Source organism: Garra rufa, chromosome 24 (genome assembly GCF_049309525.1).
Source record: "Garra rufa chromosome 24, GarRuf1.0, whole genome shotgun sequence".
Lineage (NCBI taxonomy): Eukaryota > Metazoa > Chordata > Actinopteri > Cypriniformes > Cyprinidae > Garra > Garra rufa.
Window position 1 is genome coordinate 17,418,874 of NC_133384.1, and position 16,258 is coordinate 17,435,131.

The 16,258-nt window shown below is 36.6% G+C and overlaps 1 protein-coding gene across 1 annotated transcript in view; it reads left to right on the top strand.

Annotated features, from left to right (window-relative positions):
* Positions 1-16,258, top strand: part of sema5a (sema domain, seven thrombospondin repeats (type 1 and type 1-like), transmembrane domain (TM) and short cytoplasmic domain, (semaphorin) 5A) — a 145,500-nt gene that overhangs the window by 85,281 nt on the left and 43,961 nt on the right. The window contains exon 15 of the mRNA XM_073830555.1: positions 1,886-2,111. Coding sequence (XP_073686656.1) covers positions 1,886-2,111 — 226 coding nt within the window. The remainder of the gene's footprint in view (positions 1-1,885; positions 2,112-16,258) is intronic.

The following is a 16,258-nucleotide window of genomic DNA, read 5'->3' on the forward strand; positions in this document are numbered from 1 at the left end:
GCTCCCCACTCCACCAAATGAACACATATGATTTACAGGAAATCTATAGCTCCTTGTTTCAGGCGAATTTATTAAGGTGTCAGGACATGAATCTGACTGCCTCAAGTGCTAGACATTGGTATCAGAAGACGCTTCACATTATCATAAATCGAAGGATTGAAAGCTCATAACTGCTGGTACAGATCAAGGATACAGGCAGTGTGGATGTCATATCAATAATAGAAATGCAATAAAACAATCAAGAATTTAAGAGGTTAGATTTGCCGCAAGTCCCCGCTGAACTGTTAGAACAGACAGCGCTTATGTGAACTGTCCCATGCCAGGGACAGTTTTTGTCTTTTTGTCAGTCCTTTGAGCTTCCATTCAAATCGAAATGTCATTTTAGCTTGTGTAAAATATGCTTCTTATTTATTCCCTCATATTTCAGAGCCTTTTTCTCCTCACGGGCTATAAATTAAACTTGATCAATGACCTTTTCTGCTTGACTTGTTTGCGACTTGCCACGTTCAGCAAAGAGCGCAATGGAAATATTTCATATGCGCCTGCGAAATGGCAGCAAATCACCAAGGAACATTCTCAGCATAAATGTTTTCCAAAAAAAGGTGTATATACATATAACATATATACATATATATTAATGTTGAAAACAGTTTATTCATGTTATTGTAGGAAGTGCAATACACTATTGTGTGTGTAATTTATTTTAGTGGTGTTCATATGCATCATAATTTCCAAAAATGTGATATTATGTATAATTGACAACCAATATTAATTGCTATAATAATCGACATATTTCTGAAGGATTTCTGAAGGATCATGTGACACCGAAGTCTGGAGTAATGGCATTTATTTTAAATTATAATATTAATTCACAATATTTACTCTGTTTTTAATCTAATTAATGCTTACATATTCTTTATAAAGAATAGCATTTATAATTATATATTTTATATACATTCAGAAATAAATACTATAATAAATTCTGTAATAAATTCTTTATTTTATGATTCATAAATATAGAGAATATGAAATGCTGTTGAAATATAATCTATTGATTGATGATATAAAGTATATAAAGTTATATAAAGAAAAAAATGTATATTTATTATGTTATATAGAGCAAATAAATGTAAATAAAATAAAGAGATTATATATACACTGCTGTTCAAAAGTTAGCGATCAGTAAGATTAAAAAAAAGTCTTTTCTGCTTATCAAGGCTGCGTTTATTTGATTAAAAATACAGGAAAAACTGTAATATTGTGAAATATTATTGCAATTTAAAATTGTGGTTTTCCATTTTAATATACTTGACTGAGTTTATTTCTGTGATGCAAAGCAAAAATTTTTTGCATCATTACTCCATTCTTCAGTGTCACATGATCCTTCAGAAATCATTCTAATATGCTGATTTATTATCAATGTTAGAAAAAGTTGTGCCGCTTATATATATATTTTTTAAACCTGTGATTTTTTGCAAGATTCTTTAATGAATAAAACGTTAAAAAGAACAACATTTATATAAAATAGAAATATTTTGTAACAATATACACTACCGTTCAAAGAAAGAAATTAACACTTTTATTCAGCAAGAATGTGTTAAATTGAAAAAAAGGTGATAGTAAAGGCTTATATTGCTAGAAAAGATTGCTATTTTAAATAAATGCTGTTCTTTTAAACTTTTTTATTAATCAAAGAATCCTGAAAAAAGTATCACAGGTGGCAAAAAATACTAAGCAGCTCAACTACTTTCCAACATTGATAATAAATCAGCATATTAGAATGATTTCTGAAGAATCGTGTGACACTGACAAGTATATACTATACTTTATAAATATATAAAATACACTATATATGCATTATATCATATTCTTGCTGTTTATACAGGAATTCCAGTCCTGTAATACCCTCCCTTGCCCGGATTTAAAGAAGACCACTCCGTGGACCCCATGGACGCCGGTGAACATCTCAGACAATGGCGGCCACTACGAGCAGCGGTTCAGGTACACCTGTAAAGCGAGAGTACCTGAGCCCAGCCTGCTGGAAGTTGGGAGACAGCGGATTGAGATGAGATATTGCTCCAGTGACGGATCCACGGGGTGCTCCACAGACGGTGAGATCTCATTCTGTCTCTCTTCCCTGCGATTCTTCATTTGTCACTCAGCCTTTTCCTTTTCTCTGCTCTCATCTTGCTTTTTCTCCGTGTGTCTTTGATGGAGTGAGCCCAGAGTGACTTTGAGGCAAGCCACTTGATCTATTTGTCCATCAGTGGAAAGACAACATGATGTGCTCTAGTGCTTCTCTCCTTCTTTCCCTCACTCTCTCTCTCTTTCTCTCATCTATGTGGGTTCACTACATCAGTTTTTGGAGTGTCGTCTCACCCAACGCAAGTGCTCTTGGCTGCATTCTGCCTCAGTGAGACACGAGGAACATGCTAATGAAGTCAAATCAGCGAATGTTATTTCTTTCAGTGGTCGGGGGTCTTCCTGTCTGGCAAAGTGCAACACTTGCCCGTAATTTTATTTATTTGCCTCCCTGCATTAGGTTTCACATCTGTGAACTAGCTGCGGTTTGTGAACAAGCTGTTAACTGACGAGTTATGAGAGTCAAAGTGGCGCCGATACAGAACTGTATATTAGACTGATACGCAGTGAAAACCTTGTAACAGTAAAGTTTGTTTTGAGTGATGTTTATAGACATTTATATTCAATAGTCAAGCTCTGATCTTTCATTGAGATGCCACACACAAAGCTAATGGCAAGAGCTCTTTTTAGGCTATTTTTTTCTTTTTCATCTCACTAATTTCCATTTCGTTTTACGAGCGAGTGAGCTAAAATGACAACAACAACAACAACAAAAACATTCAGAGCCATATAAAGAACAGCACAGAAATATTTAATTTGCCAGTTTGTGGAAGTCTATTGTTGCTTTTAAATGAAGCTTTTCCATTTGAAAGCTGAAATACAGGAAATCAATGAGGATTTACTTTTTTCTGTAAAAACCTGATGTTAATTGTGTGCTGAGGTGTGTGGGTGTGATTTTCTATATACATAAGTTTAGAAACTGATTTTTTAAAAGAAATTAAATTGATCAAAAGTGCTCTTGGATGCATTTAATTAAGAACATATAGTTGTAAGTAAAGAAGTAATAAAAAACATCAGAATATATAGATACAAATCTGAATATTTAAATGTAACTCAGAATATTCTAAGTCTAAGATTGAATATAAAAATAAAAACCTTAATATATAAATGTAAATCATGAATATATATCATGATCATGATATTAATGTTTTGTATCTATATATTCAGATTTGTATCTATATATTTCAATTGACATTTATATATTCAGACTTGTAACTATATATTTAGATTTACTTGCATATATTCATGTTTTACGTTTATATATTAAGATTTTTATATTTATATTCCCATTTACATTTATATTAGATTAGATTAGATTAGATTAGATTCAACTTTATTGTCATTACACATGTACAAATACAAGGACACAAAATGCAGTTTAGGTCTAACCAGGAGTGCAATAAGCAGCAAGTGCAGGATATAGGTATAATTTATAAGTTATAAGTGCACTTATGGGAGATATGTACAGGGAGAAACTATGGAAATTATTTACAGATGAAAGTATTGTGGACATAATTTACAGGCGCTATTAACAAGTAGAATGTACAAATAGAGGAGCATAGAATGCAGGTTGTTGTTAACTATAATCAGGAATTGCAGATTGATACGAACATAATATACAGGTAGCTGATTACTAAAGCAGGAATTAACAAATAATAATTTACAAATGTATAGATACATATATCAAAAATTTACAAAATGTATATGTGCAATGGAAATGTGCATTTACAAACATACAGTGTAGTGCAACAGATTAAAGGGGTCCTATTATGCTCCTTTACAAAGTCTTTAATTTGTTTTTGAGGTGTACTTGAACATGCTCACATGCTTAGTTGTTCAAAAAACGCATTATTTTTCGCATAATTTACATTATTACAATAGCTTTCTCCCCAGGCTGGCACAAACGGCTCGATTAGTTCCGGGTCCCGCCTTCCGAAAAGTCAAAAGTATTGTGATTGGTCAGAAGTCCCAGTGCGTTGTGATTGGCAAACTGCGTAGACCGTGTTCCGCCCTGCTGCGCCCCTTCCCAAAGCAGCAAACTAGATTAAAGTGATTCTTACGTTTTAAATATATATATATATATATATATATATATATATATATATATATTTTTTTTTTTTTTTTTTTTTTTTTTTTTACACAAACACATCTGATCGCTAAAGGAGGCTTTTACTGACCGCCCCGGAGCCATGTGAGGCATTTTTTTTTATTATGGATCGACTTATTTTCAATCTATGCTGTTCTATGAGTACCAGAATTGATTTAATATAACTCTGATTGCATTCGTCTGAAAGAAGTCAGTCATATACACCTAGGATGCATAAAGGGTGAGTAAATAATACGCTATTGTTGTTCCTATCGTCAGCATACGAGATCGTGGATACGTGACATTATCATTATTGTGCTAATGTATTTAATTATTTGCATGCCTGAAACCATAAGGCTAGTGAAGCTATCTACACTGTATGATAAATAAATCTCTTACCACATACTGCACATATCTACGGCGTGGCGTAGACATGTGCTAGTTCGTGTTTACATGAGCCGTGGATCTGCGTGTCTTTGGACCCTCTGTTCAACACACGTGAATGGCGCTGCTTCAGCACGGCTACCAGAGCAGTTCGCGAACCTTTAGTTAAAGCTGCGTTTAAACGAGCCGACCTACGGCTCGCTGTAGCATCCCAAAAGCGGCTGTCCATATTACATGGGTAAAGTTAGGCGAATCCCCCACCCGCCAACGAATTGAATTTCAGTAGGCGGGATACCGCGTTGTGACATCATTGCATCCGTAAAACAAATGCTGTAGTCCAAACGAGTCGTTCGCTGTAGTTCTTGAAAAGTGATTTTTTTTTTAAACGAAATATCTCCGTTTGGAGTGGACTTTGAGATTTGTAACTTTGTAGATGTTTTTTATGCCAAAACATACACACCACACACTGGCTAAAGTTCAAAAAGTGAAAAAGCATAATAGCACCCCTTTAAGTAGTGCAATGGTAATGGGGAGACTGTAGGGGTGTGTGGGGTGGGGGGGCAAGGGTGTCAGTGGGGGGCAGAGTTCAATAAGGAGACAGCTCTGGGAAAGAAGCTGTTCCTCAGTCTGCTGGTTCTAATCTTTGGGCATCTGAAGCACCTGCCGGAAGGCAGGAGAGAAAACTGTTTGTGGGCGGGGTGAGAGGAATCCTTAAGAATACTGCGTGCTCGACGCAAACAGTGATTCTTCTGGATGTCCTCAATGGTTGGAAGTGGACTCCCTATGATGCGTTGGGCAGTTTTCACCACCCGCTGCAGTGCCTTACGCTCCGCAACAGAGCAGCTTCCGTACCAGACTGTGACACAGTTCGTAAGGATGCTTTCTATCATGCAGCGATAAAAGTTCACCAGGATGGCTGAGGACAGCTGGTTCTTCTTAAGTGTTCTCAAGAAGAAGAGGCGCTGGTGAGCCTTCTTGACCAGGCTGGAGGTGTTGGTAGTCCAGGATAGTTCCTCTGAAATGTGGGTCCCCAGAAACTTAAAGGATGAAACAGCCATCCCATTGATGTGGATGGGATCATGTGAGCCTCTTCTTCCCTTCCTGAAGTCCACAATGAGCTCCTTGGTTTTGGTGGTGTTAAGAAGCAGATTATTGTCTGTGCACCATGTGGCCAGGTGCTGAATCTCCTCCTTGTAGGCAGTCTCATCGTTGTTGCTGATGAGACCGATCACCGTAGTGTCGTCTGCAAACTTGATGATGGTGTTAGATCCATACACAGGCCTGCAGTCGTGGGTGAAGAGGGAGTAGAGAAAGGGGCTCAGCACACAGCCCTGTGGTACACCAGTGTTCAGTGTGACCTGATCTAACATGCTGAGGTCTGTCAGTCAGAAAATCCATAACCCAGTTGCAAAGTGAGGTGTTAACGTCCAGGTCTCTAAGTTTAGTGATTAACTTAGATGGTCTGACAGTGTTGAATGCTGAGCTGAAATCAACAAACAGCATTCGTGCATAAGTGTTTGTATTGTCCAGGTGTGTGAGTACAGAGTGCAGCGCTATAGAGACTGCATCATCTGTTCTCCTATTGCCACGGTAGGCAAACTGGTGTGGGTCCAGTGTGGATTGGAGGGAGCCCTTGAGGTGTGAGAGGACCAGCTGCTCGAAGCACTTCATAATGATGGGTGTGAGTGCTACAGGGCGGTAGTCGTTCAGGCATGTTGGGTTGGAGTGTTTCGGCACTGGCACAATGGAGGTGGATTTAAAACATGCTGGTACAGCTGCTTGGGCAAGGGACATGTTAAAAATGTCTGTGAATACCCCAGCGAGTTGCTCTGCACATGCCCTCAGTACGCGGCCAGGGATACCGTCTGGTCCAGCAGCCTTGCGCGCGTTGATCCGACTCAGTGCGGTGTAGACGTCTGAAGAGGCAAGTGTGATGGGTGAGTGGTCAGTTGAGGGAGTGATTTTGGTGGCAGTGTCTATATTGTCTCTCTCAAAGCGAGCATAAAAGTCATTAAGCTCGTTCAGGAAGAAGACATCGGTGGCTGTGGGGGTGGAGTGGCTGGGTTTGTAGTCGCTGATGGCCTGAATGCCCTGCCACATGCGTCGAGGGTCAGAATTCGAAAAGTGCTCCTCTAGCTTAAGTTTGTAGTAGTGCTTGGCCTTTTTGATGCCCCTCTTCAGATTTGCCCTGGAAGTGCTGTAGGCCTGTGCATCACCTGATCTAAAGGCAGTGTTGTGTGCTTTCAGCAGGAGACGCACTCCCTTGTTCATCTATGGTTTCTGATTTGGGTATGTGGTGATCTGTTTCTGGGTTGTAACACTGTCTATGGTAGTATTAACGTAATCCAGAACAGAGGAAGTGTAGCTGTCAATGTCCGTGTGAGAGCCACAGGTGGCCTGAGAAGCAAACATACTCCAGTCTGTGTGTAGAAACCTGTCCTGGAGTGTGAAGTCTACCCCCGCTGGCCACACTTTGATGGTCTTCACTGATGGCTTCACACGGTTGATGAGGGGTGAGTATTTGGGGGTGAGGAACAAAGAAAGGTGGTCTGATTGTCCCAAGTGGGGAAGGGGGGTCACGATATAAGCTTCAGCCATGTTTGTGTATACATGGTCTAAAGTTTTATTTCCTCTGGTGTGGCAGAAAACGTTTTGATGAAATTTGGGGAGTACTGTCTTTAAGTTTGAGTGATTAAAATCCCCCGCAACAATAAATGCAGCCTCCAGGTAAGCAGTTTGTTGTTTGCTGATGGCCGCATGAAGTTCATTCATAGCAAGCTTGGCATCAGCATCGGGAGGAATGTAAGCAGCTGTTATTATGGTGGAGGTGAACTCCCGCGGCAGATAAAACGGTCTACACTTAACCATGAGAAACTCTAGGTTAGCTGAGCAGTGTCTCCCAATAGTAACAGAGTTCGTGCACCAAGCTTTGTTAACATAAATGCACAATCCTCCGCCTCTGGTCTTACCGGAGTCATCCGCCGTTCTGTCTGCCCGGAATGTGTGAAGCTCAGCTAGAGCAATAGCACTGTCCGATACATCGCTGTTTAGCCATGTTTCAGTGAAGATCATGACATTGCAGTTCAAAAGTCTCTTGGTGTGTTTGATGCGGAGTCGAATCTTGTCCATTTTGTTCACCAGCGACCGTACATTAGCGAGGAAAATGCTGAGTAAAGAGAGCCGGTGTGGTGTTAGCTTTAGCTTAGCTCTAAGTCCTCCATGCTCCCCCCGTCTTTGTATATGGTCACGTCGCCGATTTTTATCTTTATTTTCTGATTTACATTTAAATATTCAGATTTTGCAAAAGTATATTCTGATTTACTTCTATATATTTACAATTGTCATTTATATATTCAAATTTTATATAATTATTTTCTGTTTAGCACTTCATACATATACACACAACAAATACATTCATAAACACACGTTTATAATGTTTAATAATGTATAAAAGTTTTCTGTTTCAAATAAATGCTGTTCTTTTCAACTTTCTATTCATTAAAGAATCCTGGATCTACATGGATATTAATAAGAATTTCAACATTGAAATTAATATAAAATGTTTCTTGAGTAGGAAATTAAGCATATTCTAAGACTTTCTGAAGGACCATGTGCCACTGAAAACTAGACTAATTGCTATTAAAGCTATGTTATGGCTGCATTATTTTAAATTGCTATAAATTTCACAGCATTTATGATCAATTAAATGCAGTCTTGGTGAGCGTAAAAGAATTCTTTACATTCACATATGCATATACAGGCACACAGCCATTTTTTAGAGGTGCTAGCATCATCTGCAAAGTTAGTTTTAATATTTCTCTTTAGTATTGCAGACGATCTGTATTTCTCTGACACGTTAGACTCTCATGATTCATCAGTGCTGCATCAGTATAATTCATAAATATTAAGTGCCCAACACACACATGAATAATTTCTGCATTTTAACCATTATTTAGATTGAAGCACCCAGCTATACAGCTGCATGCCCCGTCATGAAAGATGTTTCTTCTAAGGGCTTTTGGACAGTTGTTAACATACTGCATATCGTACAGAGGAGGCCTAGTCCCATAATCACCTCCACACTAAAGATGTGTGTTGATGTCAGTGAAGCCACAAGGGAAGATGAGTTCTGAAATGAATGGGCTGCCACTTGGCCAAGATTTAGCCTCACGTCTCGGCTGGCCCATATCGATTTGAATCCGTAAGCCATGCCTGTGCGAAAGAGAGGGTGATAAAGCACAGCGTCTCAATGCATAGTGTTCATGTGAAACAATCCAGAGTGGAGAAATGATTCTAAACTAGAATATTGTCAAGCATTACACAATTAAACTCATAGAATTACTGCAAGATGATGATTTGGGTTGAAAATTTGATACATATTTGTGTTTATGGATTGTATTTGTGTTATTAAGACATTAAATCCTTGATGTTTACTTAGCTTAGTTAGTTAGCTAATACCGATGTTTTTACATACTTTGTATTATATTAAAATTGTCTCTTTTCTTTTTTGTAAAGCATGCTTATACAAGTACAAGGACACTCAGCTGTCTGTAGATGAGTTAGCAGGTCCTTGGAAGTCACCTTGGCTTTGTCAAGTCACGTGTTTGTTGCTATTTTGTCAAGCCTTTGAGGTCTGAGCCTCTTTCTCTGTCTAATATCAACGTTATGAAAGAAACAAGATCAGTAGAATCAGCCCTGGCTGACATTTTCAGATTGGAAATGCATTTGATGTCAGTTTTTTTGTTAGGCAAATGTAAATCGGCTTTGTGCAGATAAGGTTCCTTGATTTCGCCGCTGTCTTTTTTAGGAGCAAATTTAAGAAATTATCAGTGTCCGCAGCAGCTGGTCATTATTTACACACAGATTCAAGAGCTTTGCTTAGTGAGCTGCAGTCAGTTTGCTTAATTATAATAAGTAGATTAAGCTGAATAAAAATATTAAACGTTGTCAGATAACAACGTCACTTTCTTTGATAAACTGCTGCCCATATTTGTACAAACCTTGATGGTCATCAGTTAATTTACCAGTGTTTATACAGATCTGGCCATTAAAAATGCGTCTTTTTTCACGCGGCAGCCTGCAATTCAGCACGCGTCGCCACGCGGCGGCCTGCAGGGGCTTTTTTAGGTTTTTTTAAAACGTTGTTGCGCTTCATATAATATCCACCAGGTGGCGCAAGGAACAACATTCTGTGGCCAAGCCCTGCACAAAGAGGGCTATTTGGACAGTATTTATGTCTGTTGTTTCAATATCTGGCGCCATAATCGGTAATTCATTCTGTATGTAACGGCAAAGTATTTATAATTTCGTTTCCTTTTTATTAAGTTAATTTAGAAAAAAAAATTGGAGCATTTTTGTTCGTTAAACGTAAGCTTTTTGTTTCTTAAAGACCAAGCGGCAGACAGTGAGTTGACCTACTCTTTCAATTTGCCTTCTCAAATCACGAATTGGCTAAACTAAAATCCATAGATGTAAAATAAAAGAAATAAATAATAATAGATATAAATATGCGCTATTAGGTGCATATCCAATCGTTTGTGCGGAGAGAGCAAAACACATTTTTAGGACATGAAGGCTCAAGCTCGATCAGTTACATTTTTTTTTCAGTGGAAAATATTTAACCGTTATTTTTTTGTCAGACATGATAAATAAATATGTAGAAAGACTTAAATTACTACTTAACGAAAAAAACAAATAGAAAACAAAAACTGTTTTTATTATGTAGCTAGTCCATAGAGATGCATTTCTCTCTAAAGGCGCGCGTCCAACGAGGATATGAGGACTGTTAACTGCATCATCACTGACTCAGAAAACAGTAGTTTCTAAATAAATAATTAAAATATCTCCTTACTATTAGACAGTCATGGTATTTACTTTTGCCAGTGTTTTGTGGTAAGCTTTAAACAAGGAACCCTTCCAAGCTGTGCTGAACGTGCGCTCAATGCTGCTAACAGGACCGTCATGGTAGCCTGGTCTCGTGGTTCCTCCAGCGCTGCAATTTTTTTTTAAATCACCACTGAATGTCTAAAATATAATTTTAGCCCGCATTTGATCTTTGACGGACTAAAATGCAGGGCTGTAATACGTCTTAAAAGTGGAACATGGAAATATAATGGATGTACTGCGAAAAAAGTTTTATACTCGACATTGTTTCCAAATGGTTAAATGTGAGATTCTGGAAATGAGAATTAAATTTAGCGTGTCGGGTCGGGAAGAAAATTATTCTAAGTGGGTATATATAGGCTATATATTCTAAGGGTATATATATAGTTAGTATCATAGGCGGAGCGTGTGTAAGGCTGGGGAAGGCTTGACCTGGGGCCAAAAAATGCCACTAAATTGGACATATTCCCCTGCCCAAACAAAATCAATATATTACGTCTGTTGACAATAAAATGAAAATGAATAGAAAATGTAAATTGCGGCATTACATTAAGATCAGATAATCTGCACCGTAATTCTTTTTAGGCGTTTTTACAGTGTTATAACGAACCACACACGATTCTGTTGGGTTAGGAATGCAATGTCTATCAGAAGCGTTCAAATGAGTCTTGTCAGTTTTGTTGAGTGCGCGCAACTCTTGATTTTTAAAAAAATCATAAACAACAAAGCTCAGACGCACCTAAAATGTAGCTATAAGTAAGAGATTCGTTACACAGGGAATACAACGAAATCATGGTTTACATTTAAGATACAAGTTCATTTAAGATATAAGATAACATGTATATTGAAAAGTTCTTTAAAAGCATCTGGATGCAAAAATAGTATTTTTTAAAGGTGTTTTTAAAGCATTTGCTTTATGGATTAAAATACTAATAGGCTAATAAATAATTTGCATATCGGACAAAATTGCGTTGCAGCAAATCCTCTAAATTTTAAGATATATAGAACAGAGAAACATAAAATCTGAAAATATAAGCAGCTACAATTATTAAAGTTTTACATATACTCTATGCCAGTATAATTTGTAATTATAATTATTTTATAGTATATTCTATAACATTATAATTTTAATAGAATTATAAAATAAATATAATCAGCCCTGTTTTAGGCTTTTCCTTACTTTTATATTTTAGACATTCATCAATAATGGAGATAAATAGAAAAATTTCTCGCCATTTCTAAATTGGACGTGCCTTTATATAGAAATATCTTTAAATCTTTAGGCCTACAGATTACATAATGAACGTTTCTATTTTCGATTTGAATTATTTCGTTTTAAAGTGGTAATTTAAAGCTTTTGTTCATTGTGAAGCGATGTTCAAGAACAGACGGCAGAAAGCGCATCTTCTGTTTTCCTTTATTTTATAAACGCATGAGTTGTTTATAGGCTATTGTGAGTGCACTAAAATAAAAATGGACCCGTTACAGGTCAGAATGATGTATTACTCCTATACCTTTATAAGCAAAAATGAAGAAATTATTTATTTATTTTCACACAAAAAAAGTGATTGCACTGGTGCCTCCATTTTTTTCACAACCTTTCAAACATCTAACCTCACAATTGTTAATGAGGGTCGTTCGTGTCACTTTTAAACTTGCCATTTCACCTTTCACCTTCCCCCCAACCTATGAATAAAGGTGAGAAGAGCTGGCTTGGCTCCGGGGGGGGGTGAAGTGCTAGGGGTGTCTCATTTCTCGTTAGGTTGGAAGGGTAGGGGGAAGGGGAAGGGCCAGATAGGCCTCCAAACAAAGAATTTTCGGGACCTCATTTCAAACGAAGGGCTAAGAGAAATTTCCATTTTCCAACATGCCTGCTCACTCGAGCAAGCAGACTTATAAATATAGGTAATTTTTGCCATTAATAAGGATATTTATGACAATTTTTCATTATATGTATATTACCTTTAATCTTGTGTTTGTGTTTATGGTGTTGTTCTGTAAATAAACGTTTGCAAAAAATCGCTAAAGTTTGCTAGCAGATAGCACTGTTTGCACTGATTGATATTACAAAATATATTTTTATGTCATATACACTTGACTGCAAGTTAGAAACATGGAAGGCCATGTGGCGAGGGAATTTCCCACACCCCAGTCATTTAAATCAGTACATAATAATGAAAAAAAAAAAAATACCTTACAATTAAAAAGAAGCAGATTTTTACCATCTGAAATTTCTTAAACCAGTGAACCCCTGTAAACATTTCAGTCCAAGGATCCAGTAAACCAATGCGCTCAAATTGAAAGTTCAAAAGGAAATTCAATGGAGTAGAATTTAACACTTTCTCAGAGTTAGATTTTAACACTTTCTGGAGTTAAAATATTAATCATTTGGAGAGTAATTTTAACTCTAAAATTTAGTTAATTATAATTTAAACTCTTTAACCAGTGTTAAAAACACTTCTTAGGGTAAACACAATATGTTTTATGTGGAAATGACTACACTGAAAGCCATACTCTCAACTAGCTGCTTTTATTTCAGGAAATACATAGATTGGATTTTGAAATTCCATGCATGTAAACACTTTGAAATTAACTGCTGTCATAAAATACTGTAAAATCTAACAGCAAAACATTTACATTTAATACATGTCTGCAGTGCCAACAAGAAATGTTTAGTAAAATTGTATACAGCATAGTCAAAAACACATCATTGCATTATATAAAATCAAACCTGAATAATTATAAAATAGTGCAGTAGTATTGTGTAACCAGAGGTAGATATACATCAGATGAAGTAACAAGAAACAACTCCACAGTGATACCAGGATACATTCCATGAATTAGTTTGAGGCGCCTGAATAAAAACAAAACTGAAAGCTGAAGGATGGAGCACAGAGGACAGAACTTAACATTTTGCTTAAATAAGAATACTGCTTGTTCAACTGCCTTGCTCTCAGTTCTTTGACTTCAGTTCTACCTATATCATTATTATATACATTTGTCTTTAAAAAAAAATATGTACAGGCTGGACAGAGCATCATGATACTTTACTTTACTTGAACAGCTCTTCAACAATACCCAAGGTTTCACATGACTGACAAGGCGAAACTTCTCAGTCCAAGACGATGTAAAAGGTGGAAACCTGTGCTTTTGATGTCCCTGAGGAAAGATGATATGGCTGAGGGTTTTCTTTAGTGGCCAGATGATGGTCATCAATACTTTGGCATGACCGAAACACAAGATAAACATCCCTTTATAAACAATAGGCATTAAAGGAAGAGTCCACTTCCAGAACAAAAAAATACAGATAATTTACTCACCCGCTTGTCATCCAAGAGGTTCATGTCTTTCTTTTCTTTCTTCAGTCACAAAGAAATTGTTTTTTTTTTTTAAGAAAAGATAATCGTTCAGACAAATGTAAAAATATATATTTTTTTCAATAACATTTTGAAGTATTATTTAATACTTACCAGTCCTTTGACATCCAAAAAGCAAGAAAACATGTAGTACATCAGCTGAGCCCTGGTCATCTTTTTTCAGTGTTGTTTTATCTCAAAAACTTCTGCTGGACTACACAATAACATCAACAACATGTTATTTACAAAATAAATCATAAAATTACAGTCACTTACTCTTTATTAACTGATTACTAAACACATAACTCACCTGAATTGAGAAAATCTGAGAAACAAATTTCGTCCAGTTTTACTACTACTTCCCTCCATCCAGCACTTCTGTCAACATCCTGACAATGAAGAGAAAACATGTAATTTAAAACAACCTGTTAGTGTGATTGAAAATGCAAAATGTTTAATATGAAAGCCACGAACTCTCATAGGTCACGAGTCACTACTAAAACATTTGTAACGTTAGCCGTTACGACTCAAAACATTGCAGGCATTACTTTACACGTTCATGGCTAAACTATGATCGTTTTTAGCCAGGGTAAAGTTAGACTTAGACACTTCAGTTTACTGACATTGCTAGATATTACCTCGTCTCGTCGGCATGACATTATGGAAGCTTAACAGAATGTTTCTTGAGCGAGTCGCAACTTAAATTTGACAGCAAAACACTCGTTTACAAAAAAATAAGGTGAACAGAAAGACGTAAGCTAATATTAGCTTGTTCACATCGAAAAAAAGTCCGCTCAAAACAGCCATGTTTTGCATCGGAGATTCATTCAACACAAAGTTCGCCGCGGTTATTGGCGTCAGTACACTAACGTAACAGCTATAATCAGCTGTCTGTCAGAAGATAAAGAACATTTTGGAGTTAGTTTTTTACCTACCTCATGACGAAGTAGACAACTTCATCAGTCGATCGTGTGGCAGAACCAGGCTCGTGTCATGGCGCGCTCCTGATGTAACGTTATTGTTAAAACGTGCCCCTGAACACCAATGAATGAACTCCGAAATACAACACAGCCAGGGAGTATCCCGTAACACAAACTGTTGTGAAAGTTAAAGAATAAACTCCAAAAATTTAACTCTTTCACACTTTTTTGCCTAACTCCTGATTTTCGAACTCCAGCAATTTGCTGTACACAAATGAAGCATTTACCCACTTCTCAAGGCACCACTACACCACAGATTTGCAATTTGCCGTGCATGTGATAACGCATTGTTTGTTTTGCTTACGGCCATATGTGTACATGTGAATGAACGGTGCGTACACCGTACATTTGTACTTTTTGCAACGCTACAACATTTTTTTCAACATCTTGAAATGTGTGATAAACATCGGCGCATGTCCTCTGATGTAACATTAAGAACTAGCGACAACGTATGATGACGTATAACAGTGTTGTAGTGGTTTCCCATTCCTTAGCTAAGCTAAGCTACAGCAGCAACACGGCAAAAGTAGTTTACTACATCTAAGCTATTTTTCAAAATGTAATTTTTCTACATGGTATGAACCATCATCTTACCAAATCAATGCTTTCTCAGTGGTCAATAAAATTGTCAGTCATACAGGCATAAAAGTTCAGTTTAACGTTACTTGTTTATTCAACAACGCTTCCAAACCAATTTGGCAACAAAAATCAGCATCATTTACAGGGCTGGATTTATCTCATATTGTGACATAGGCAAACAAAATTTTGGAGGGTTGAATTCTTTCTTTTAAAAAATGTTTTGAAAAAAAAAAGGCACTTGTTTCTGAATATTAAACGAATAAAACAGGGGAAACACAACAATACTGAATAACTGAATAAACTAGCCATACAAAGATTGATTTCAAAGATTTCATGAGAGCCTGATTTTTTTAATTCTCAAAATTTATAGAACAGAACATGGAAGTTTGAAGTATCAAGAATATTATATCCGCTCCTCGAGTACAATACCTTTTTGGACGCCTTGAGAGAGAAATTTATCTTTACGGATTACATAAACGAGTTTTTGTTTTCAATTTGTTTTATTTCGTTAAGTAATAATTTAAAGCTTCCTATAGATATGATTATCATCTCTGTAGAAATTAATACAATATTAAATAATTATATAGGCGATGCTGTATATGCTAATGATGTCTGTGCGCAATGTAGACAGCATTCACAAGTTTATCATGAATAAACATTACATAAAGTACTTAAAATTTAATAGCCTCACAAGAAACATTTTATGCATCCCAGAGTCTTGTCCATTAACTGACCTTCTTTTTTTCCATAATATTTGTATTATTCGTTTATATTCGTTATTTTCACCTTTATTTTGATCTCTTTACAAAACATTCTGAATGTTTTTATTTATTGTGAATCGCTTAATC